The following is a 26,883-nucleotide window of genomic DNA, read 5'->3' as shown; positions in this document are numbered from 1 at the left end:
TGTGTGTGTTTATGAATGTATGGTCAGAAAAAAAAATTTTTCATTTTCATTATAAACACAGCATATACATAGCAAATCCGCTAACTTAAACACAGACATACACTGAATCCACAATCATTTTTTTTTTGAAACAAGGGAAAAAAATAAAATGACCAGAAAGCGAGAGAGAGAGAGAGAGAGAGAGAACGCTTACCTTTATTGTGTGTGATGTGGCCATAATAAGGGGAAAAAAATGATTGAGAGAACTTAAATAAATGTAAAAATGGAAAAAAAAGAGAGTGAGAGAGAGAGATTCGATATGATCATCGAATCTAATAAAGAGACAAACACACACACACAGACATTAAATACATGAAAGATAGATCCAGAAAAAAAAACGAAACACTGAGAGACTCCATCATCTACACACACACACACACACACATACACTGTAAAAATGAATAATTTTCATTTCATTCAAAATATCACTATCATTCATTCATTCATTCATTACTAATCAGTCAATCTTAGTGTATTGGCCACAAAGTTAATAATCACTTGATCCCACAATACCAATATCATCATCATCATCATCTACATTTAACACCTATATATTGAAAGTTTTGAATTTGACAACAAAACAGAAAAAATTTTCAAAATTCCATTGACTATTATGTTGTTTCATTTTGTATTCAAGAAAAAATTCTTTGCTTATTCAGAATTATTATTGTTTGCATGTTTATAAATAATGATGAAAACCTATTTTGCATAATTCGTGTTTTTTTTTGTTTTTATTCTTTGTTTTTGTCGATTACTGTGACTATGAAATATTTTTACCGTTTGATGTGGTCACGCGAACTAAGATTTTTTTTTATATATTTCATTTTACTGATTTCCGTTTGTTGTGTGTGTATCATGAATATTCACCAGTTAATGTGACTTTTAAAAAGACAAATAAAAATGATTGTCAACTAATTGACTGACTGACTAAATGACTGACCATAAACAACAACAACAACAATATAACTGTCAACTAAGGAATAATTCAAGAATTACTGCAATGATTTTGGTTGTTTGAAATTGGATTCTTTATATTCATTTTGGACACAACTCATTTTCCACACAGTTTGTGTGTGAGTGTGTCTGTGTTTGTAAGTTTTTTTTTTTTTGGTTTGAAATATCGAATCTAATTATCGAATAATTACAATGAATGATACAATTACGATGATTAATAATGAATGTTTAATGATAAACAATCATGGTAATCAACAACAACAACAACAACAAAGTGAAAGTGATCAATGTTCATTGATTGAAAATGTTATTGTTGGTCGATCAAATGAACCGATATCATCGACAAATAATAATCATCATCAACCATTATTGATAGCAATGGATATGGAATATCATCATCAACAACAACAACAACAACAATTTCATCATCATCATCATCATCAACAACCATCACCACATCCACATTCATTTATAGTTACAAACAATGGTAGTAATTCGACGATTCTACCACCATCTACAGCAGCACAATCATCAACAGCTACTCATCATCAACAACAACAGCATCTAAACGGTACTTATCATCATCTTCATCATCATCATCATCATCAACAACAACAACAACAACCAACGACAGTAAATGGTTATTATTATCATCATCATCAACAACATCCAACATCGACAATAACAGGTGCAGCTACAACTACTTTACAACCACCACCACCACCACCACCACCATCATCATCATCATCACCACAGCCACCGTCTACAACTCACCAACAACAACCAGCACCACCACCATCATCAAACTACACCACAATCATCAATATCTGAATGTGAAAATGAATTCATTTATGAATCATCATCATCATCATCATCAACAACAACGGCATCAAATTCAAATTATGATAATACATCTAATTATCAATCATCAACACCAACTAAACAATTAGATCATACAGCAGCATATAATCATCAAGATCCAAATGTTGTCACAAATGGATATCATCATCATCACCATCATCATCATCATAACCATCATCATCATCATAATCATCATCATCATCAACAGCAGCAGCAACAGCAACAGGAAATGGCCGAATATCATGATGTAAGTAGCCGATTCTATCATTGATAATGAATAATGCAACAAAAAAAAAACTTTGACCAATTGAAGATGATCATAAAGATTTTTTTTTCTCCTACTGAATTTTTATGATCATCATCATTCGCATTATTAATTATTAAATGATGATGATGATCCTCTAACTATATATTATATATATGGTGAAAACCTACCAACAACAGCAACCAACCTATTTTTATTTGAAAGCATTAAAAACGCAAATTTTCAACGAAAAAAAATCCCATTAAACACACACACATACTACAATCACAAATGATGATCGAATTGAAAATTGATTGATTTCAACAACAAAAGCCTACACTTTTTTTTGTTGTTGTTTGCATTATTTTTCATTATCATTGAATTTGACCTGGAAAAAAATTGAATTTTTTTCTCTGTTTCTCTTTTTAATGATTTTGATTCGATTTTTTCTGATATCAAATATATAATAACAATAATCATAAATGATGCTAAAAAATCAATCAATCAATCAATTAAAAAAAAATTGAAAATTTTTCACAACGAAATACCGATTGATTGAACTTGGAACATATATTCTTCGTTGATTTTCCATGGAATAGACCATGTACGCCTTTTTTTTTGTCAAATTATCATCTGTCTGTCGTAAATCTGCACGCACACACACACACACATATAGATAGATGGACAGTTGAATTCAAATGATCAAAAAAAAAAAACTGAAACAATAAGCACCTTTTTTTGTGAAGAAAAAAACAAAGATCCTATCTATCGAATAGATGTTCTACATCAATCACATCATTACTTTTGGAACATTTATTGGTTTATTTCACAATAATTATCATACATACACACACACACACACACGCACAAACAAACAAAAAAAAACATAATCCTCTTGTAAAAAAAAGGCGGATTTGAAAGTCTACCATGTCTGTGTGAATGAATGAATGAATAAATGGATGGAAAATACCCGAATTTCTTACTTTTTTTCTGCATATCATTAATGACATTACATACTATGTGAATGAGTGTGTAAGTGGACATTACACACACATTTTTTATTATTATTATTATCGAGAGCATTATAAATTTTGGTATTTTATTTAGTAGAAGAAAAAAATCATAAATTCAAATTTTTCTTTCATCATCATCATCATCATCATCATCATTATTTTTGTATTATTATGTCATCATTGAATCAAGTCATTATTGATTTTATTGATTTTTTTTTCTGTTGCTGATGAAATATTCATATTTTTTTTTCGCTGTCGAATTTTCGGACACGCAAAATTTTCCAAAAAAAAAAAAAAAAAACAACAACAAATTGAATACGAAAAAAAAAATGATGACCAGGAATTAACATTTACATTCCAATGGCAATTAATTTGGATCATCTTGTTAATGTTTGTAAATGGATCAATCTTGTCCCAGTAAATATTTTGTTGTTTGAACCAAATTGTAATCCCAATAAGGTCAATGATGTCAATCATCAATCATATCAACTCGAATGGAGATCATACACACACACACTCACACAGAGAGAGATAGACAGACAAATAAAAATGAATGGAAAATTTTTCCGTATTTGTTTGTTTTCATGTATTTTTATTTTTATTTTTTTTTGGCTTTTCATATTGTTTGTTGTATTCAAATATAATTATGATTAGCTTTGATCGAAGAAGTAGAAGAAGATGAAAAAAAAAATTAAACAAGAATCTGCATAATTTATTTTGGCATCCATCTGGACAGGATATGGACATGACGTAGGTTTCATTTGACAACTGTGCGCACACACACACTGAGACATTGATGAAAGCAAAATGAAAACGAAATTTTTTTTTCTTTTGAAGATTAAACCAAAAAAAAAAAAAAAAAAAAAAAATTTGATAGCTCCAAAGATTTAAAGCTGAAAAGAAACGATAATCAAAAAAATCTTTATTATCATATATTGTTGATTGAATGATCGATAATCAATGATCGATGATCGATGATGATAGAATAGAAAATTCATTGATTTTTAAAATCCATCACCATCATCATCATCATAGTAACTTGCTAATTGCATCAATGAATCAAATCACCAATCATGTTGAAGAAATGATGATTTGTAAAAAAAAAAAATTTTTTAAAAATTTTCATACTTTATAATCGGTTGTCTAATCGTATTGATTAATTGATGTTCAATAAAAATTTATCTGAACATCTGAAACATAATATAATCGATGACCAACGATGGTCAATCGTATGCCAAACACATCACTGGATTTAGCTTTTCATATATATATATATTCTGTATACAAAAACATGAATTAAAAATGGTTTCAAATCTCATTAATAAATCATAATCTGTAATTTATGCAATCGATTAATATATATGGATTATATGATCACCATATAATATGTTGTCGCCAAATTTGATTGATAATGATACGAATGGAAAATTTAAAAATGTTTACCATGACAACTGTTATTTTATAATGTTCATTCATCGAAATCATGATGCATCACATCAATCAATCAATCAATCAATTGATGGTGAAATTAATTTGATTTTTTTTTCTTTTTTTTAAAAAAAAAACAAGAAATTTCTTCCATCCGCATATAATTGATTTAAATGATATATATAGTTTTCGGTTGAAAAAAACTTGAAAAAAAAATTCCATATAGAGTTTAAACCACCAAATGGACTATCAATGAATCTGTTCAACAACAACAACAACAACAACAACAACAACAATAACAACGACAACATATCATTTATCGGGAGAAAATTATTCGAAACGAATCTTAAATGAGCCGTATAAGTTATAAATTATCACACAACGACAACAACAACATCCTGAAGCAAAATTTTTTTTATTTCAAAAAAAAATTTGTTACAAATTGTAGCGTTAAAAATTCATTCATTGCACATTTCTTGTTGTCGTTGTCGTTGTTGTTGTTGTTGTTGTTGTTGTTGTTGTTGTGTGGTCGACATTTCAGAACCTTGATTCTCAAATAGAATTGATTTATTGATGATGAACAGAAAAAAAAATTGATCATCACACGAAATACTCTTGTTTGTAACAACAACAACAACAACAAATTGATCAATTTCTGATAAAGATCAGCATTCATTCATTGCGGATTTTTGTTGCCTAAATTTAGTTATTAACTTGAATAGAGAAAGAAAATTTGGTGATTGATGTGCGTGTGTGTGTGTGTGTGTAATCAAATCATAATCAATCGATAACATTTACATATACAAAATTCATTAATGTTAATGATGATGATGATGATCAAAAATTTCTTTTTCTTTTTTTGGATGATAATTACTTTCTTTAGATTAGAAATGAAGCAAAAATTGGATTCTTTTACAATAGTTATTAATTATTATCATTTGTTTGACTTGAAGTAGGATCGTTTCGCATCATTTTTTTTCTTTTTCTTTTTTTTCTGGCCAAAATTTCCAATTTGTGATCCAATCAATTAATTGTAATCAAAGTGGCCATGCAGTAATGTAACAAACGAAAAAAAAGATCAATAGATGATCGATTAATCTGCAAAAAAAAATCATAATAATCGATCAGCTATATCGATATATTTGAATCTATAAATTATATATCAAAATGGGGGAAAAAAATGAACAATCAAATGAATGGAATGAAGGTTTTGTTTTTTGTTTTGTTTTTTTTTTCATAAGAAAATGTGTGCATAGCGCGTGTTTTCTGATAACAAAAATCAAAAAATAATCAATAACACGCGCAAACAGGGGGAATGAAAATCAATGAATGATTTTTTTTTTCAAAAAAAGAGGCGGTTTTGTATAGTACAGTGATCAATCAGTATGGGAATAGGCGTGGAAAAATACTAATCAGCCCTAAACAAAACAAAACAAAATAAAAAAAATTTTCACATCTATTAATAGACATATATGACAGTGAATGATGACAATTTGAACAGATCGATATATAGGACTATAATCGATGTCAACAATTTTAAAGAATTTTTTAACGGAATTCAATCATCACGAATCATCGAATCATCGAATTGAAGGCATCAGTTTTCAATTAAACTTTTTTTCTGTTTTTTTTTGTTCATTGATTGCTCTAGTTTATTTTTTGTTTTCATTTGTCAAATAAATATTTTTGATTGATTTCTCATCACCACCGTGTGTTTCCCACGAATCGATTTATCGAGATTATTGATTGATTCAAAACAAAAAAAAACAACAACAAAACACAACACAAGTACAAAAAAAAAACTGACGTCCCTGAATAAAAAAATTTTTTTTTATCATAAATGAAACATAACAATAGCCACCGTAATCATCATCATCATCATCGAAAAAAAAAAAATTTAAATTCATCACGTGCGTAATCACACACACACACACATTAATATATTTATAATAATTCCTGTCCAGGGTTAAAATTGGTGGATTTAGTGGAGAAAAAAAAATTGATCTCTTTTCTTGTTGTTGTTGTTGTTGTTTTTTTTTTTGTTACTTTGTTATCGGTCACTAATATTACCAACGTCAATCACTAATATGATTATTATGATGATGTAAAATGGTTTTAACGATGATGATTACGATTAAAATATAATTAATCATCATTTTGTTCACCGAAAAAAAAAAATTATTCAAAGGTTCAGTTGTTCAGTTTATTTAGCACTTTTATACATTCATCACTTGTTGTCCGTTTTTTCTCTTCTTTTTGATTTGATTTTGATTTAAAAACCATGTATGACATGATCAATAGAAAAAAAAATTGTTTCGTAATTTGAATCAAACAAAGTTTTCAAAATGACCATAATTCAATGGACAAAAATGTTTCGTTTTTGGCTTAACGGTGATTACCATCATGATCATTTTCATCGTCGTCTTCACCGTTGTTGTCGTTTGTCACCATATCGATATTTTTTTTTTTATTTCTTTGATTGATAATCATTATCCACGTACAAAAGTGACGTGTGTGTGTGTATTTAAAAGAATCTTTTTTGATTGACTTAACTTGTCTCTCTCTCTCTCGAAAAAAACGACGACGATGACAAAGATTAATTGATCAAAATTGTGTTGTCCAGTGTTAATATCATAAAACTACTACGGTCACTACTTAACCATAGTTTGATTGAAAAAAATGATAAAAAAAGATTCGCTACTGTTATGTTGATGTGATCAAAAAAAAAAAAAAAAAAAAAATACGATTTAGGTTTATTGTGTAGTGGATTTTTTTTGTTGTTATTGTAACACACACACACACACAGCATGATATATTTCTACTTGTTGTATTTTTGAATTTATATATGGATTTAATAATAACAAAGATCTAATCGGTTTGATAACAAAACTGTAAATTCAATGTCATGTCATTTAAATTTGATTGTGTTTTTTTTTCTTCATTATTGTCATGGTAATACTTAAGACATACACAACATACAAAGTGTCATAAATTGTTCAAGCGCGAATAATAACAAAAAAAAAAAAAGAGTCAAGAATCACATTAAACTGTACCACAATGTATGTTGTGTATGTATGTATAAATGTCCTGTATGACCTGATTATTTTAATCAAATAAAAGAAAAAAAAAGAAATAAAGATTAAATTTCAAAAAAAAAGTTTGAATTTGGATTTGAATTCTTCATCTGAATTTCTTTGTGGACAAACAAAAAAAAAATGTTGCCATTTCGTCACTTTGATGAATGATTAATATTTATATATTCTAATTAATGATTTTAATCATCAAATGGATAATAATAATAATACACTGGTAACTGGTAAATCTTGATTTTGTAAGATAAACTATTAGAGAACATACATGAATTCATTTGATGATGATGAATGATGAATGATTACAAATGATTTGTAGCTTGTTTGCATTCTTCTCATTGAAAAATTGATCTTAAATATATATATAATATATACCGCTACTACACATAGTCTGATCTGGTTTTTTTTTCAACTTGCCACATCAGCTATCCAATGGTAAATGGTCATTTTTTTTTAATCATTATACATGCATCTTTGAATGGTCATTATCGAAAAAAAAATTCAATTTGATCAGTGTATGCAATGGGAATGTTTTTTTTTATTCTTATTTCATCCAAATTGAATCTAATCAAAACACGAGCAGAGGATTTTTTTAGTTGTTGTTGTTGTTGTGGGGTTAATTCTGTAATCCTGAATTCTTTCTTCTACTATTTTTTTTCGTTGTTGATCTTTGTTCAATAATTTTCAAATATCAAAAGAAAAGTGTTGAGAAAATTTTTTTCGCATGAGAAAATTGCATTCCACGAAGAAGAAATGGCTGTCTTTTCTGTTTTTTTTTCGTGCTAATCTGGGTTTTTTTCAATTTTCAATTTTCATCATCATCGAAGGACAAAGATCATGTGTGTTTTGTTTTTGTATGCACCCAACAAGAGAAAAAAGACGAATGTTTTTCTGTCTGTTTTTCTGTCTGTTTGCCTGCTGGTATAATAATAATAATGAAGATAATAAAAAAAATCTTTTCGATGATCCGATTCATTTGATTAAATCTGATTGATTGATCGATTAGCACAGCAGCAATAATTAATCAACAAGTTTGAAAAAAAGTGGTATCATCATCATCATCATGGAATGATCGATGAATTTTGAATTTAAAGAAAAAAAAATCAATTTTTATCGATCGAAATTTTAGCCTTGAATCAAACAGGAAAAAAAATTTTTTGTAATCCGATTTGATCAATATTTAATTGATTTTATGAAAATTTTTCTTTTGTTTTTTTTCAAATCTGGATCAATAGTTGTTCAATATTTTTGATTTCATCATATATGGATATCAAATGACCAAAATCGATTGATGGTTATTTGATATGATATTGAGCGACCAAAAACACGATTATGACATAATAATTCTTATGAATGGTCAAGTCACGCAACCAGTTTTTTTTTTGGTTGTATTGTTCTCGATGCAAATACATTAAATCAGCTTCTGTGTGTGTGTGTGTATGTCTTGGAATTAAGAATTTCTTGTTAATGCACATCAATTTATCGATATGTTTCGTGACAGCAGAAAATCATGAGGGGAAAAAAACCACAAACGCAGGAATCAAATTTTTCGTGTGCCAAAACAGTAAAAGGTAAACATTTGATCGATTCAAATGATGAATGGAATACAACCAATTAGTCTGTATTTATGTATTCATTATTGTCATAATCAAAATCATAATCATAATGTCTATGATTAAGTTATAGTCGAACATACAAATAATGCATATATGGAAAATAAAGTAGCGGTACAGTTTGAAGTTGATTCACAAACTCAAAGTGTAATATTTCATACTTATTTTCTGTGCTTCCAAAACCAAAGGTGGCCACCCATTTTTTTTCAAATGATAAAAACATTTTCTTTCACGCAACAATTGCATACAGATAATAGGGTTCCAGAAATGATAATAATGTGTTTTGGCCATATCAACTAATCAATTTGATATTACAAATAATGATAGTGGCTGGATCAAAATTGACCATTAAAATGATCATGATCAATTATGTTAAACCCAATCCAATTGCTTAGTGATGATGATGATGATGATGACCATATGGAACACGTGGATAGTAAATATACATATATACTTATTCAATTGACAAAATTTTTTTTTTGGTCACCAATATCACATCAAAACATGGTTTCACGGTTTTACAGATGGATAATTTTTCAATTGTCCACATATATATGGATTGGTCAAAGTACATCTACAGCCATTAATCAATTGAATCAAAATGGCAATGAAATTGCAAAAATTAAAAAAAAAAACAGAACGAAAAGAATCAATTTTCACAATATAAAACCATTCATTTTATTCTTTTTTTTACGAGGAAAAAAAATAAAATTCCAAGGCTACCATATGCATATACACAACACACACACACAAAAAAAATTCATTGAAGTCCATTGTTATAATTTAATTAGCCGGTGGTGGTGGTCATTTTTTTTTCTTAAAAATTCAATCAAATCAATAATCATAATAATCATGAAAATGAATGGCCATAATGATGAGTTTTTTTTCGGAAAATAGAACAACAACAACAACGAAAAAAAGAAGAAGAAAAAGAAAAAAAAATTTCAAATTCAAAATCGTTTCGAATCAATAATGATAATGGATGATAAGAAAAAAAAGAGATGCTTTTCTCTATTTACTAACTCCCAGAAAAAAATCGATACGAACCGAATTACACTATACGATGAATTTAACTGTAATTATAGCCCATGACTTGTATTGAATTCTGACTATACGACAATGTAGTGGTGTTTTTGGAATTGAATCTTTAATCCGGATAATCACCATCATTAGCCAAATTGAAATTGGTTTTTTTTCAACAACAACAACAACAACAACGAAGAAGAAAAATCTGAAAACTATTAAAATTTGAAAACAAAAATTACTTTGTACAAACGGGATTAAGAATCATTCAAAGTTTGACCGGAAAAAAAATTATTCGGGTTAAATTTGAATGAAAAATGATTACGGGTGATGACGATGATTATGATTATGATTATAATGTGATGCCATTATTATTCAAAGGCAAATATTAAATTTCAAGCCCGCCATAAAATGTTTGTTTATAACTTCAACTGGAATCACTTTTTTTCGTTTTTTTCCTCTTTGTAAATATGTTTTTTTTTCGCAGTTTCAATTCAATAATAATATTATCATCATCGAAATGGATATATATATTATGGAGCAAATTTGATCAATTTTCAATAATTTTGTTCAATCGATCATCCGATCATATACTTTTCAATGAGTTTTAAGCCTGCGTTTTTTTTGTGTGTGTGGAAAAAAAAATTCCATCTAGCAGCAATCAGCCGACAGGCTTCCATTAGTTGTTGTGAGGGGTTAGTTTTTTTCGTATAATAATCTGCTCATTGATTTAAACAACAACAACAACAACAAACTAAAGTGAAACTCAACACCGTTTTTTTTTCATTTCAAATTACAATTCAAATTGAATTTATGAGCAGAACATTTTTTTTTCATTTCATTTTGTTCTTGTTCAGATTTTCATTTTAATTGGGTAGAGAGATTTTTTTTTTTAGATCAACAAGTGCTTGAAACATGAGAAGAAGAAGAATATGTTTTGGCCACTTTTATACACACACACACACACTGCAACAGGTATTTAATTGAAATTTAATGTAAATAAAATGAAAAAACAGTGGATCGAAACGAAAATAAAAAAAAAAAAATCCTGAGTGAAGAAAAAACTTTTTTTTTCTCTTGTATGGCTATAATTATTCCAATGAATCAATCGATCCATCTATTAAGTCCAAGTCGATCAAACACACACACACACACACACAGAAACAATTTTGATGCATATCTTGATCATATATTTGAATATAATGAATTTTGGCATAAACGTTGAAATATATGAAAATCATTGATTTTTTTTCTTCGTCTCTTTCAAACAAATCTTTTAGCTCCATTTTTCAACAACAAAAAAAAAATGAATTATGTATCAGGGTCCAAAATGCAAAAAATTTCCAACATTTCGGACAAAGGTTTTATCTTGGCCAAAAAATCTTTTTTTTTTTTGATGATTCAGGAAAAATAAAAAAAAAATGCCAAGCTATCATCATCATCAGTGAAGCTGTTGGTCAAGCAAATCGAATATTTTGCTTTTTTTTTGATTTTTTTGATTTTGATTTCATTTTTTTTTTGTTGCTCCAATGAAATGAAAACAATTTGTACACACACACACAGTAATCTAGATGATGATGATTCGAAATTGAATGAACGAAAAAAAAACACAGATACATTTTTTTTTGTCATTCAATCATTTTGCAAACCAATTTGAAATTTCATTAATCTGATATTGATCGCAATCGATTGATTGATTTGGATTTCATTTTTCTTTTTTTTGTCTCTCCATTCAATATTCTCATTTCTCTCGTTTCTTGTGTTCAACTTATTGAATTTCAGAAAAAAAAGACAAATTCATCATCATCATCATCATCGATAAATATCGAAAAAAACATCTAGCGATCAATTTGATTTTGAAAAAAACATATTGATTCATTATGGCCATTAGTAGTAGTAGTAGTGGCCATTGATTTCATTTTATTCATTAGTCTTTGCTGCTGTCGTCGTCGTAATCTAATTGATCTAATTTCAAGATAATAATCATTATTCGGATCGATAAATTATAACTAACCCAAATATATGTGTAATATATTTTCACACAAAAAAAAATGGAAAAAAATTAACAATTTTTTTTTGACCAATCAAAAATACTTCTATGTTGTGTGGCTCAGCAGCTTCGAGCTGGCCATTCATTCATTTATTTTTATTCATTATGGCGCAACGTAAAATGGATAATCATCATTTATGTACATCATGATCATTTGACAACATGATGATGATGATGATAAGAATCGACAAATATCTTTTGACACCTTTTTTTTAAACACAAATAGCCAATAAACATTGATACAAATTAATCGTTCGATTCACCTTGCTAATATATAAATTCATTCATTTATTCTAATAATTATTTGAACCAGTCAAAAAAAAAAATCAGCAATTGTCAGTAATCATTATCATCATCATCATCATCATCATTATCGTTTATGAATTGATACAATTCATCAGTGCAACTACAAATTGATTCCGTGGAAAAATATTGGATACATGTGTCCAAATCAATTAATGTTTTTATTGATGAAGAATTTCATTTTTTCGCCTCAAATCAAAATGTGATGATGTTTCAACCAAAAGAAAAATTGACAAAAAATGAATCGATCAAGTTAATCTATTGTGATTGGATATATAATCAAGGCGTCAAAAAAAAACTAAACTAACAAAAAAAAAAAAAAAAAAAAAAAAGAGAAAACCATCCCAGATATCATCTCGATATTTTTTTATTTTTTTTTGTACGGTGGAAAAAAATCATTTTTCTTGATTTGGATTAATTATCATAAACGGATTATTATTATTATTATTATTATTATTGTCCATCTGGCTGGTTATAATTGAACTTCAATTAAATCAGATCAGATCAAAAAAAAAAAAAAAAAATTCCAGTTAATCAAACCTCGATTAAGGATTGGTTGAAGGAGAAAAAAAATAATGGCCAACGATGTGATCATAAAAATGAAAATGAAAATGAATATTGGCGGCTCCCAATTCAAGATCGATATTGTGAAATATTTGAAAAAAAAAATTGTAAATGAAAAACAAAACAAAAAAAAACTAATAATATTGCATTCATGTTATTAGTAGTATGGTAATGAAATTTTTTTTTCTTGTTTTTCGAAATAAAAGTTAAATTTAAAAACAAAAAAAAAACTTGAAATCGATCTCCAACCAATTTTGTATACAATTCATCGATCTAGTTATGATTGGTGATTGAAATTGAAACAAAATCTAGTGGTGAAAGCACAACTGTGGCCATTCATTCGAATATTTTCATCACTTTTCATTGTTTGGTCACACACACACACATACAACAACAACCACAACAACAACAACAACAACCGCAACAACAACAACAACAACAACAATGGCCAAAATCATAGCCAATTAATCAATTGAATAGTATTTTTGAGAAAGAAATCTTTTTTAGTATTCTGGCCACAAATATTTTTTTTTTTTTTTTTTTGTCCATTACTTTTTTTTTCTCAGCAATATTCATTGTTTCATGTTTGCTATATAGCATTATTATTGATCATCATCATCATCATCATCATCAAGAGATCTATCAATCACAGCAGTAAGTAGCAGATTGCAATATTAGATACATAATTAAAAAAAATAAAAAATAAAAATTGACCACACAAGTTAATTGATTTTTTTTTGTTTTCTCTCTTTCATTAAAAAAAAAATTATTATTATTACCACAACAAAAGCTTAGTGATCCATATTCCGATGATCATTGCCAAATGGTGGCCATTGTATTTGTTTCGATATATAAAGATTGCTGGAGATTACATAATTGTTGTTGTTGTTGTTCATGATGAGAGAGAGAGAGAGAGTGAGAGACCCGGAAAGTGAAAAAAAATCATGTGGATAATTTCAAACTTTTTACTGTTTGATTTAATTTTTTTTTGTTAGTAATTTATTTCATTTGTTTGTTGTTTATTTTTTTTTTTTTTTTTTTGATTGATTGATTGATTGAAATCTGGATCATCAATAAATTGATTTTTTTTAATGATTCTACGACCATTGTTGTTGTTGTTGTTGTTGTTGTTGATATTGAAACTTTTTTAATTATTATGGTCAAGTCCTATTTTTAGTGTTATCATCATGATTAAAAAAAAATCAATTTATCGGGAACAACAAGATGGTAACCATTTTTTGATTCGCCAGATATACAACGTTGATGGCTAATCAAACATTATCTTCGTAATCATCATTGGAATAATAAATAAATAAATATAAAATAAAATGTCCACAATGATGAATTGAACCGATGATTGACGCAAACAAACATCAAAAAAAAAAAAAAAACACAGGTAGTTAGTTAGTTGGTTGTTCATCATCATTTAGTTTAATTATAACCTCTTTTTTTTACTCAGTAATAATCATCATCATCATCATAATATAATAATAATCTTGATGAAATGTACAATTAATGGGAGAAGAAAAATTGGATTTTAACCATTTGGTGTGTGTGTGTGTGTATGTTCGATGGTTGAATAATGAAAACAACAATAATGATAATCTTACAGGTGAATCAAAAAAAAAATTGGCCAATATTTTCATTCATTCATTCATTCATTGATCTTAATGCTGATTTATTCGGTTTTTTTTTCGCTTTATATATATGAAAATGAAAATATAAATCAATCGATTAACAAAAAAAAACCTGTTGCTTGCACTTGTTGTTTGTTTGTTTGTTTGTTTGTTTGCCCAGATACTGGACATTTAAATTTGAATTTTTACAATTTTCAAATCATCAAGTGTTTTCGATGGCCACATTTGTAATCAGCAGCAAGAAGACAAAAAAAAATTTCATAAATATCAATCATCATCATCATCATTGATTCATGATTAAAAAAATTGAAATAAAATTTTTTAAAAAAAACCAAATCAATTTCAAAATTAAAATCAATCGACAATGACAATAAATCGATATCATAACAATAGCAATCACATGCATACATAAAAGAAAAAAAAACTAAATTGAAATTGAAACTGATTCAATATAAATAGCAGTGAAAAAGAATTGAATCTTATTATTATTATTCATGGTCAGATTTTTTTTTGTTGTTGTTCAAATCGATTGTTGATAGATTGATGGTCAATACCAAGAAACGAAACAGAACAAAAAACAAAACAAAAAACAAAAAAAAATCGATCATCAAATCATCAAAGCGATTGCTCCATTTGTGCTGAATTTTTTTTTTATTTTTCTGGATCAAAATAAAAAATAAAAAAAAAAATTTCATGATCATCTTCGATTGCATATTAATCAATACGAGTGTCAAACACACATGCACACACACACACACATGTGAAACAATCGAACCAATTGTTGATCAATATAATTTTTCATTTCCATTTTGATTGCAACTGCCAATAAGAAACAAAACAAAAAAAAAATTTTATTTCTCAATCGATGTTTAAATAAATAAAGACCTGATGATTATTATTATGACAATGATGATGATGATGATTAATCTTTTCATGATCATCATCCAAAATGAAAAAAAATAACAACCCAAAATGAAAAAATCAACAGGCTGCTGCTATTACTGCTACTGCTACTACTGTTGAGGATATAACAATGTTGTTTTGTTCCCACGCAATTTTTTTCTCGATAGTTGCTGAAACCAAATCAAAAAAAAAAAAAAAAAAATGGCGCCAATTATCTTCCATCGATGATGATGATTATTATTATTGGCCCTTAAGGTCCTTTATTACTTATAATTTTTTTTTGTTTTGTTTTGTTTTGTTTGAATTCACTGGCCATACATATACATTTTTGTTTTGTTTGTTCATTTCAAAATTCATCGATGATCATTACACACGTCATATGGCGAAAAAAAAATCAAACAAAACAAAACAAAAAACCACTTGAATTCATTCATTCATTCATTCCCCCAATTTGATTGAACATTGAGTCTTTTGAATCTATTTAATTTTATATATTGATGATGATGATTGATCCAGTTATTAATCCTTTTTTTTCTGTGTTTCTCAATTTTTTTTTTTTTTTTTTAAAGCAGATGTGGCAAGATATTGAAAGTGTTCTATTATTGGGACAGCAGCAGCAACAACAACAACAGGCACCGCCTGCACCACCGCCACCACCACTACAGCCACAACAACAGGATCAAATTACATCGTCATCATCATCATCATCATCAAATGACCATCATCATCATCACCATCATCATCATCATGATAATAATAATAATAATCAACAGCAATCACCAACATCGACAAATGGTCAATGTATAAATAACAATAACAATAATAATGCTAATAATAATAATAATAACTGTTCAAATGGACATGATTCATTGACAAATAATAATAATGATGAAACAATAATAAATGGACAATCGATTACACAAATCAATATGGATAAAAATGGCGATAAATTGGAATCAATAAATAATAGTAATAATAATCAAACAAATCCATTGAAAACTAAACAATTAGATTTAACCGAAATGATTATCAATGAATATGGTGGCCATTTTTATAATGGTATTACCGCTATCAATAATGGTGATGTTAATGATAATGATAATGATAATGATGATGATAATAATAATAATGCCGATGGTCAAAGATGTTCAACAATGGTGGTGAATCCAACGGTCACATCGATACAATCGATATTACCGGTACCACCATATTCATCTCCTACTAATAGCACAAAAATATCAATAACCGAAATGATGCCTTCAGTCACCTTATCACCAAATTCTATTATTTCATCTTCCTCATCGTCATCATCATCATCATCATCATCATCATCGTCTTCATCATCACCACCAATGATTAATTCCATAAAGAATGGAAATCAACAATATTCAAACGCAAACAAAACAATGTCAGTAGCCAACGGTGGTGTTGGTGGTAGTAGTAGTAGTAGTGGTCAACAAAGATCACATTTAAAAGATCAGATGCCAATATTACATCAACAATTATCGAATAAATTTGTTACTGCAACAAACAAAACAATTATATCGCATCAACAGATTAATAATAACAATAATCAAGTGTCATATTCTAAATCATCATCATTATCATCAAATGGACAAACATCATCAGCTTGGAATAATAATAATAATAATGTGAGAGAAAATCAAATCGATAATTTTTACTATCAAAATACAACAACAGCCAATTATAATGATAGTGGTTATTGTCATACAAACGGTACTGATAATAATGGTTATCATTCAAGATTTAATCAAAATGTTTCATCATTATCTGTAATGTCACCACCAGCATCACCTGCTGATCAAAAATCATTAATACAGATGCATTTACATAAACAACAACAACAACCACAACCACCGAATTCTGATACTAATCAAACTTATCAATTTTTATCGACATCAGCATGGTCAATGACTAATAGCCAACAACAACAACAACAACAACAACAACAGCAGCAACAAACAATGCTTACACTTCAATCAACAAATTCATCGATCTCACAACCACCGAATAATTGTATTGTAACTAATGATAATAATAATGAAGATATTATCTGTAATGGTCAATTAATGCAACATTCATCAAATCATACTCATTCACTAAGTCAACAACATCAACATCAACATCAATCACAAAAATCACAAACAAATAATAGTAACAACAGTGTTAATAGTAGACAGAAAAAAGTGACCACACATACCTGTTCACATCCTGGTTGTACAAAAACATATACAAAAAGTTCACATTTGAAAGCACATTTGCGTACACATACTGGTGAAAAACCATATCAATGTAGTTGGAAAGGTTGTGGATGGAAATTTGCACGATCAGATGAATTGACTAGACATTTTCGTAAACATACTGGTGATCGACCATTTCAATGTCAACTATGTGAAAGAGCTTTCTCACGTTCAGATCATCTAGCATTGCATATGAAAAGACATGCAGCTGTTTAAATGGTAAAATTTTTTTTTTCTGTATGTGTGTGTGTGTCTGTTTTGTTCTGAAAAATTTTTTTAAGATGATGATGATGATGATTATGAATCGGAAATAATTTCAGGAACGAACGAAAAAAAATAAATATAAAAATCATTTCACTATTGTTTTTTTTGGGGCTATTCGATTCAATTATCATCATCATCATCATCATCATTATCATCGTCATGTTTAAAAATTTCAACCAAATTCACAGGATTCAAAGTCAAAAACTAATAAAACAATGAATGAACAAAAAGAAAAAGAAAAAGAGATTGGATTTTCTCACATCAACAACAACAACAACAATCATTATGGATGTAGATATAGTGAAAATGGTAAAATCTACTGACATTCAGTGAAAAAAAACTAAATCAAAATTTTTTTTTTATCATTGACCACCACCACCACACATCATTCATCTATCTATCCATTAACACCTAGAGACAGTGCACAACAGTAATAATAATCGAGTTAGTTATAATCTTCTTAAACTAGATAAGGTTTTTTTTTGTTTTGTTCCATTTCTCATTCATTCAAGTCCATCATCTTGTGATCGGATTTTGTATGTAAGGAAACTAAAACACAATAAAGACTGATGATGATGATATGTAGAAAATTTAAATTCAAATGATTCCCGTATTTTATGGATAACATCAAATTATCTGTATCCGTTTTTTTTTGAAGGGTTAAACTTGAATCAAATTGAAATTCACAATCATCATCATCATCATCAATCTATGGGTTATATGACGACCAATATAATATTTATAGTGTCTAAATTCAAAGTTTTTTTCCCTTTCTTTTTTTCATCATGATGACGATGATGATGATTTTTTTTTTTTCACTAGAAAAACATAATTATCAAATCAATGTGTGTGTGTTTTTTTTTCACGTCTTCAGGGGAAAATAAGGAGACAAATTATTATCGATTGTAAATAAAATGATAATAATAATAAAAAAAATCATAAATTCTTGGAACAAGGACAGTAATTTAAAGCTCTCTTAATTAATGTGTGTTGTTATGTGTGTGTGTGTGTGTGTGTGTGGTCATCACAAATTGATCATCATAATTGCTCAATCAGTGATTTACACACACACATAAACAAACAAATGAACTAAACGTAGTGGTCAAATATCGCAAATTTTAAAATTTTACAGTTTTTTTTTTTGGTTGATAACTTTGAACCAAACACACGTACTATTCAGTGTTAGCTATGAGAACTAAGTATTCCAACTTTTTTTTTGATTTTTATCCACTTCCGTTCTCTCTCTATCCATGTCTCACTAAGTTGATGCTATCAATTTTTTTTTTCATTTCTCGCCATCCATAATTGTTACATTTATTTTATCGCTGAATAAATGAATGATTTGAACTAGGATAACCCGGTGAAAATGATGATGATGATGATGATGAGAGTGATGAACGATGCAAAGGAATGGCAAGATTTATTATATTCATTAAATGTGAAGCAAAAAAAAAAAAAAACAAAAAAAAAAACAAAACAAAACGAATATAAAAAAAATGAGGATGTTATAATCACACACACACACACAATAAAAAAAAGAAAAGAAAAAAGCCAGACACAAAAGTGTTAATTTATTGCATATGGAACGTTTGATTTTTGTTTTGTATATACAAAGCCACAATTGATGACTAATCTGTTTTTCATTTTCTTTCTTTTCTTTTTTTCATTTCATAAATCAGATCTGGGATTATTTTTTTTTGTTTCATCAATATCCACTCTATTCAAATCCGATGATTCTTGTCATTGATTGATTGCATCATCATCATCATCATCATCAATGGTCATCAATGGTCATCATTATCGATATTTGAATTAAAAAATAAAAACGCCGATCATTAATTACTACCCACTGATGGCAAACCAGAATCCAGAAATCTTATATATACATTGGTTTTGTTTTTACAATTTTTTTTTCGTTTCGTCTGTTTTGTTTTGTTTCGTTTTTTTTCTAAATTCCAAAATTCTTTTCATCAAGAATCTTGAGTTTTTTTCCCCACCCACCCATTCATTCATTCATTCATTCATTGATCTTCATTTGAATTTTTTTTGTTTCGCTGTTTTGTTAAGTTTTTCCTATTTTTTCATATTTAACCATTGTAATAGTTGTGTTTTTTTTTCTTTTTTCGTTTCTTGCATACTCATTATATAACCATATAGCATTAATATGTGGACATTTCTTGACTCCATTCATTCAACACACAAAAACACACAAAAAAACTCTCAACATTAACACATTGTTAAACATACAGAGAACATTTCATTCTTCATTATAACTAAAGATATATTTATGAACAATTTTCCATTATTCAAACAAACAAACAAAAAAACTTATTTATCTTTGATGATTCCAGCAGAAAATAAACAAACAAACAAACAAACAAAAAACTGTCTAAATTCTTTGAAATGAATACCAGAAAAAATAATTTTCAATAAAAAAAAACATATAAGCAATTGATGATTGATGTTTGAACAATAATTAATTATTAATTGATTGAAAATCAATCAATTGATAAGTATGAATTCTAATGAATTGATGTTTGATTGATTAATTTCATCCAAGAAAAGTGAGCAAACGATTCCTAGATTCTCAATCTATATTCATTCATTCATTACTTGATGAATTGATTCGTCTTGGACGTTGGAAAAAAAAAAATAAAAATAAAAACAGAAATCAGGAGCCAAAGGCTATAAATGTTGTCTGATAAATCTAGTTTTTAATGCATAAAAAAAGGGTTAATAAATAAATGGACAACAACAACAACAACAACAAAAAACACACACACACACATCAAGATTTGTGATAAGAAAAGTGTGGCCAAACAAAATCATATTTTTATCCCCACAAAACGATAATTTTCTTTTGAATCAAATAAAAAAACAAAAAAAACACATCTTAATTGATGATTAATTACTACGAGCCACAGGTTTCACATTTATTAATTAATTTATGGTCCATAATTATGGCAAAATTTCATCTAAATGACATCTATATGTGTGTGTGAGTATGAAAAAAAAACATCATGTTATATCACGACCACGACCATTTAAGAAATTCTCAATTAGGCTATAAGATAGAAAAAAATTCCCGGATTGAATTATCACAAAAAAAAAATTTTTTTTTTTGTTTCACGAATGAGAAAATGAAAAAACAAAAACACACACAAATCAATCACGATTCAAAATGATTATTAATTATGAATTCAATAAAAAAAAGGAATCAATGAATTCATTCGCTGGATTGAACAAAAAAAAACGATTTAAACCATATTCGATTTTTTTTCCCTGATCGATATTTGTCCTTAGCATTAGATGTATAAATAATTAATCAAATGATGAAAATGTTTTGCACACACACAATGAATAATGTGTGTTAATAACAAATTGACGACTTAGCATTGTGATGGATTAATTTCATTGTTTGAATCCATCAGCCATGTTGTTTTGTTTTTTTTTTGTTTTGTTTTTGATTTACAATTCATCCAAAAAACAATTGATAATGATGTGATAATATATAGGTTGTATGTTCAAATGAATGAATAAATAAAAACGATTCCAGTGAATAAAAAGGATTCTAGGCTTTGTTTTTTTTTTGGCAGATATCCAACATGTATCCAACGTGTTAATGTGCGTGTGTTTTATTCATCAACGTTATCAATGAATGGTCAAGGTAGCTCTAATTGTAACAATTTCAAACAGCAGAAGCATCAGCAGCAACAGCAGCATCAATGAGAATGAAATGAACCTGATGACCATTCCAAAAAAAAAAATTGAACATTCACTGTGTTTTTTTTGTTTCTATTGAACAAAAAAAAAAAAATTATTCGAATTGAATCGATGAAAGATGATGGTGGATTGTAGAAGAAAGGCTTGGCTCATCTTTCATCAATATTGACTGTGTATGTGTGTGTGTGTGAATAATGGAGAAAAAAAATGATTTTTCATCACACACACACACACACACGCACACTGATAAAATGATGTAAAACAAAAAAACGAAAAAACAGTGGAAGTTTTTGCATTAAAACAATTGTGATTATTATTCCGGAAAAAAAATTGAAAACATGAAAAAAAAATTCATGGGACATTGAAGAATTCTGTCAATTCATTTTCAATCATCAACAAGTAGAGCAATATTTTTTTCATGGTATATTCGTCAATTTTAAATCAATTCAAAATAAAAAAAAAAAACACCATCCACACCTTTGTATTGTTTGTTTGTTTTCAATCATTTCATAATAGTCGTCGATGGTCAATAAATTATTCAAAAATTTCATTGTTTATCAGAAACAAAAACAAAACAAAACAAAAAAAAACGTTATGAAACATAAACACTTTGTTGTTTGACTGATAGCTGATAATTGATTGATGATCTTAATTTATTCAAATGTTTTTCCGTAATAAACATGATTTTAAACAAAAAACAAAAAATTCAATGATACAAGTCACGCCGAAATGAATATTGAACATCATCATCATCATGATGATCATTTTTAACCCCTTACATGGACGAAAAAAAAATCAATTTAAAAATATATCGATCATGAGTTATCCAATATTTTTTTAATCCTGATCATCATCATCAGAGGATCTAGATTTTTTAATTTTTTTTTTGTAAAAAAATATGGATTTTATGAACAGAAAAGAAAAAAACCGAAAAAAAAACAAAAATCAATCGGGTTTATTACTCGAAGCGATGCTAATAAATACATGTTGGCATGATATGTTTTTTTTTTATTTTTTTCGGTTCTGGTTAAACTATTAAGCCATTTGCCGTAATTGAAAGTGGCAGTTTTAGTTTACAAAAAAAAACAAACTTTGAAACTCACTCAAGTCGATCTTTTTTTTGATGATGATGATGATGATGAAGATACTACTAGGTGGAGATTTGAACATATCATTTTTTTTTCACTGTGTAAAAAAATTCGGTAGTAAAGTCACGAATTTTTTCATTTCATTTCGTTTTTTCATCTTCATCAGAAAAAAAACCAACCAACAGACTACTTAACACCATTCTTCATCCAACCAAACAATCATATATGTCTGATGTGTTGATTCCAATAAGGAAAAAAATCACACCCCTTTTTGTTTTTGGACATGGATATGGATTTGGATTATATTTGATCCAATTTTTCATTGCAAAAAATCATTTGCAATTCTAAAATTTTTTTTTTATAATTACTATTACAAAAGCAATCGATTTGTTTGATCAATTCGATCAATTTGTATTGAAATTTTTTTTCTGTTCATTTTTCTCCATCATCATTTTGATTCCAATTGATTGTGAATAAATTTGTCTAAAAAAAAACTATCGATAAACAAACAGACAGATAGTGGATTTTATCGACTCGACGATGATCGTCGTCGTAGACGTTTTCGTGGATTATCGATTGTCCTTGTCACGTGTACGTAATCGATATTATTACACAGAGACAGACAAAGATACTCTCTCTCTCTTTATCTTCAAGAAAAAAAAACTCAAATGTCTGGACTCATATGTGGACAATATCCACCTAGACAGAGACGAGAGAACAAAAAAAAAATGATAAGAAAACCAGTCCTAAATCTACCAAAATTATCAATCAAGGCTGAACAATGAGAAAAAAAATCTTGTTTTTCACTTTAAATCATGAAAAATTAACATCAAATGTTTCCGCAGTGAATAAAACAACAACAACAAAATAAACAAATACGGTGGCAAAACGAAACAAAAACAAAACGTGACTTTGGATTATATATAAAAAAAAACAACATTGGAATGCATGGGAAAAAAATTTATATCAAATCACAACAAATAAAATACCGGATTCTTTATTAGATCATCGACATTTTTCCATCTCAAGTTGTCTGGCGTGTGTGTGTGTGTGTGTGTGTAAGATCCATTTTTCGTTTTTAGTTAAAAATTCTGATGAATCAATGAATTTTTCATCTCTTAACATAACAAAATAAAGTCATAACATTCGAATAATAAATGATGACCAGAGAGGTCAAGATATTGGCTATAATTATACAGAAAAAAAAAATTTTACATCATCGATATGTTTAATGGGATGAGTGGATGTTTGAATTTTTTTTTTCTTTCACTTAAATTTATTCAATTATTATAGTGTGTTGTGATCACCCAAAGCAAATTCTTGAATATCAAATGATAATGAAATCAAGTGAAAAATTAAATTCAATTCCAATCAATATGCTGATATATAACATGTTTAATTCAGCCCCTCCCCCACCCCAAAAAAAATGGAATATGTCAAAACCGTGAATGAATGATTTCATAATAATAAATCAAAGTCAAATGACAAACGATATATATTTATATCTATGTAATTGGACATCAATTAACATGATTATCATCATCATTAAAAATAGGTAAATAGAGAATTTGCTGTGTGTATATATGGAGCCAAAATCATTATATCTCATTATCCGTGAAAAATAAAAAAAAAAAATTATTGATCATGTAACGATTGTACTATCAATTGAATCAATAAATGATGATGATGATGATGATACAATTATTATTGTTCCATTAATTGATCTAGCCATCATCATCATCATCGTCATCATTTTTTGAGGAAAAATAAAAAAAAAAAATTTCCCATTCGATTCAGCAACAAGTAGTAATAGATGACCTTTGCAAGAGAAAAAACAACATTACGAAAAATTATTATTATTATTGATCTAATGGGATATGATGATGATGATGAAGTTCAGCCATCATTTTATCCAATATATCGGATAAATGAACAAGAAAAAAACTAGATCAATATAAAAACAAACACACAGACAGACAAACAGATAACTTTATCCAATACATTGGAAATGCAAATTTACAACAGCAAAAGATATCACCATCAAATGGAAATCTAAATTTTTTTTTTTTTTTGATCATTTGGATTAAGTTATCATTGGCGAACGAAAAAAAAAATTCAAATTCAAATTTTTCCAGTCATCATCATCATCATTATTATTACCATTCATACATGGAAAATGATAATTATCATTCAAATCTATATGATGATCGTCGTTGTCGTTGCCGTCGTAGTCGAAATATCTACGACTTACTTATCTTTCACTCATATGCATAATGGTCAGTTTGATCGAAAAAAAAAGTTTTGTTTTTTTTCCAACACACATTCACACACACACACAATGTATATTTATCATATAAATCAATTAATCATAATTAGTCACCAGTGATCATTTAAAAATTATGACTATAGTTGATGATGATATAGTGTAATATTTATTGATCCATGATCATTCATCTGAATGATGTCGATCGATCAATCGATATATTGAGCAAAGAAAAAAACCGAAAAAACTAACCAAACTTCATTAGTTTTTTCCTGGAACCATTGATTCCATTTTATTAAAAAAAAACACCAGCCTTATAGGTTATTAAGCTGGTCATTTTGTTGTTGTTGTTGTTGAATTTGATTCAATGTCCAATGTTTACACAAACGAATAATTCAATCAACAACAATGACCAATACTTTGGCATTTTTTTTCCCAAAATCTATCTTTACACTAAAAACTGTATATCATTTTTTTTCAATTTGAAAAAATTAGCACTGTGTGTCCAACATGATTGTTATGTATTCATTTTCCCACCTGGATCATCCGAATTTTTTTTTTCGTTCTATAAACCATCACCACACTGGTTGTGGTCATTTTTTTTTTGCTTTTGGCTTTCGTCGTCGTCGATGTTGTTGATATTATTATCATTTCATTGTTTGCATTGAAAAAAAAAATTTTTTTTTCATTATACGTTATAGTGTTATTTGATTTGAAAAAAACTACGACTGACTGAATAAAGATTGATCAAATTCCGGGGAAACAAAAAAAAAAAAAAAAAATTCAATGATGATGACAGGGGTTTATCATCATAGATATATATATGTTAATAACATGTTAATCAGAGACACACACACACAATTCATTGAATAGATAAAGATTAATAGTTTGGTGTTTGTTTGTTTGTTTGTTTTTTTTTTTGATGAAAAAATTACCTTTCCAGTCAATGTGGCTGAAATATGTGTGTGTGTGTGTGTGTGTGTGTGTATGTGTTTTTGAAACACCTATATAGGTGAAACTGCAAATTTTTTTTTTGTTACTTTGATCCAATTTTTTTTTCTGCTGTTGTCCATCATTGTAATCATCATCATCATCATCATCATCATCATTGACAGAAATGGAGAGAATCAAAAGTGTTTGATCGATGAAAATGAATGAATGGATGGATAGCTACTAACACAGAGTAAAAAAAAATGAATGAATTGAATTGAATTGAATCTCCATCAATATTTATCGAGATTCGGATACATTACATACACACACACACACACACACAATGGAACAATTGGTCGGTTATCCAGACATCACATCCATCCATCCATCTCAAGATAATCTCGTTTTTTTTCTTTAAATTTTTCAAACAATCTGCCATCATCATCATCATCATCATCAACAACAACATTCTTTATAAAGACAATGACATCCAATTTATATCCACACACACACACAGTGATTAAGATGTCTTTTTTTTTTGATCGTTGTTGAAACAAATGGATGGCCATTTGTTTCAAAAAAAAAAAAAAACAACATCAGCAAGTAATTCACATGAAAATTTTCAAATGA

General features: G+C 28.0%; 1 protein-coding gene across 1 annotated transcript; it reads left to right on the top strand.

Annotated features, from left to right (window-relative positions):
* The first annotated feature begins 1,837 nt into the window (after nucleotides 1–1,837).
* On the top strand, nucleotides 1,838–20,231 carry LOC124495938 (uncharacterized). The gene is made up of 3 exons (XM_047059385.2): nucleotides 1,838–2,101; nucleotides 16,294–18,201; nucleotides 19,926–20,231. The coding sequence occupies exons 1-2, from the start codon at nucleotides 2,084–2,086 to the stop codon at nucleotides 18,196–18,198; spliced, it is 1,923 nt and encodes a 640-aa protein (XP_046915341.2). The 5' UTR covers nucleotides 1,838–2,083; the 3' UTR covers nucleotides 18,199–18,201; nucleotides 19,926–20,231.
* Nucleotides 20,232–26,883: the final 6,652 nt, after the last annotated feature.

This window comes from Dermatophagoides farinae, chromosome 8 (genome assembly GCF_024713945.1).
Source record: "Dermatophagoides farinae isolate YC_2012a chromosome 8, ASM2471394v1, whole genome shotgun sequence".
Classification (NCBI taxonomy): domain Eukaryota; kingdom Metazoa; phylum Arthropoda; class Arachnida; order Sarcoptiformes; family Pyroglyphidae; genus Dermatophagoides; species Dermatophagoides farinae.
Note: the sequence above shows the minus strand (reverse complement) of the source record. Positions and strands in the feature narration are given on the sequence as shown.